At 43.0% G+C, this 1,710-nt stretch overlaps 1 protein-coding gene across 6 annotated transcripts in view; it reads right to left on the bottom strand.

Annotated features, from left to right (window-relative positions):
* LOC101845404 (orexin receptor type 1) overlaps nt 1-1,710 on the bottom strand; it is a 160,645-nt gene that overhangs the window by 68,153 nt on the left and 90,782 nt on the right. For all 6 annotated transcript variants that reach the window (XM_013083919.2, XM_013083923.2, XM_013083920.2 and 3 more), the window contains one exon: nt 33-212. In XM_013083919.2, coding sequence (XP_012939373.1) covers nt 33-212 — 180 coding nt within the window. The remainder of the gene's footprint in view (nt 1-32; nt 213-1,710) is intronic.

Here is a 1,710-nt window from a genome sequence, read left to right as displayed (position 1 = left end):
GGGGGGGGGGGATGAAGGGGCAGTAGACTCACCTGAAAAACATGTACGACCTTGCACATGGCCTCTCCCAGGAACCAGCTCTCCGTGACGGCCTGCAGCACTGTGGAGGGCGAGCAGAGCACCAGGACCACGGCGTCAGCTCCCGCCAGATTCACGATGAACAGGTTAGTCACCGTCTGCATGTGCTTAGAGCGGAGAACCACGAAGCATACCTGTAGAGGAAAGTGAGCATGAGTCTTTGCTTGTTTGTTAGTTTTAGTAAGAGTTTTGCGCCACTTACAGCACAAATGGGGTCATATAAGTGATGATGATTAAAGGTGTTACTACAGATTGACTTACAAAGAAAAGACTGGGAACACCGACGTTAGATGTTTGATAGCAAAGAAGGAGAAAACCGCAACACAGCACCCACCAACCACCTACAACCTTGATATATGGTTCTGCCTATTCTTCTTCTTCTTAAGGCAATTGAAATATCCCTTAGTTTTAGCAGCACCCGAGGAACATCACTGAAAACTTCCCCGATATTGTTTTTTGTTAGATATGGTTTGAGATATTTGGGACCAGAGAGACAAAAGCTACTGTTTTAACACAAGCCAATTAAATATTCTTTCTAGGTCACGATCGAGGGAGTTTAATTAATATCATAGCCAGCAGCCAACCAGAAGGCTGCGACGTGTCATATGAACTATGGGGTCAAAGCTTTTGTTTGAGTGCGTAATGGGATAGGCCCTAATGGACACCCAGGTCAAATTTGAAGAACAAAAGCAGAGGTCTATTTGATATAGTGTGCACCGGTCAACTCTATTTCCCGACCCGAACTGATCCCAGCTGATTACACAGATTGGTTCCATTTAAGTAATGGACATCCGTTCAGAATATAAGTACATGTATTAGGTTGCGAGTTACCGGCCAGGGTAGTCTCGTACAGAGAGAATGATAGAGGCATAGGCATTCTATTATGTTAGTCGCTCAATACTGTCACTATTTATATCCTACTCAGCTTCTACAAAGAAGTATATGTTTTAGTAGTGTAGCCAGGCCCATAGATACAATAACGACCATTTCGCAAATAGATAACGTGAGATTGATAAACAGAAACTACTGATGATGGGAAAGAAAATGATTAGGACTAACAGTGGAGCCTTTTAAACACCCTCGAGCAGTCTCACATAGAAAAAAATGACAGAGGTATTGCTGATTGTTAGTCGCCAACACCTGTCATGACTCATATTATTATTATTCTCTGCTCCGACTAAGGGGCGTAGTTCTTGAAAGAGGGTGGGTCTAAAAACGTTTTTAACGAGGACCGAAAGAGGAGTCGGGGATACGTATGGGAGGAGGATTTCAAAGGCAAAGCAAAGATATGAAGACAAAACTCGATTAAGATGGTTCATGAAAGGAAATCGCCACTTGCATCTACACTACGTCTTCAGCCGTCTCCAGTGATTACGTATCTCTAATATACCATAATGGACATCTAGATATCCTCCAGGACAAGCTATGTCGAAAACGTATAATATTATATGTGAACCTCTCGTGCACCTTCTGGAGCAAGACATTACACATGTATAAGCTACCCTTAACCCATTACAAAGACTGGGAAACATGCCGAGTTGACTTGTCTTAAGATAGAAAATTATAATTAGTGACAGAGAAAGAGAGAGAGAGACAGAGAGACAGAGAGAGAGAGAGAGAGAGAGAGAGAGA

This window comes from Aplysia californica, unplaced genomic scaffold, assembly GCF_000002075.1.
Source record: "Aplysia californica isolate F4 #8 unplaced genomic scaffold, AplCal3.0 scaffold00262, whole genome shotgun sequence".
In the NCBI taxonomy this organism is placed as follows: Eukaryota; Metazoa; Mollusca; class Gastropoda; order Aplysiida; family Aplysiidae; genus Aplysia; species Aplysia californica.
This window is presented reverse-complemented; position numbering and strand designations above follow the sequence as displayed.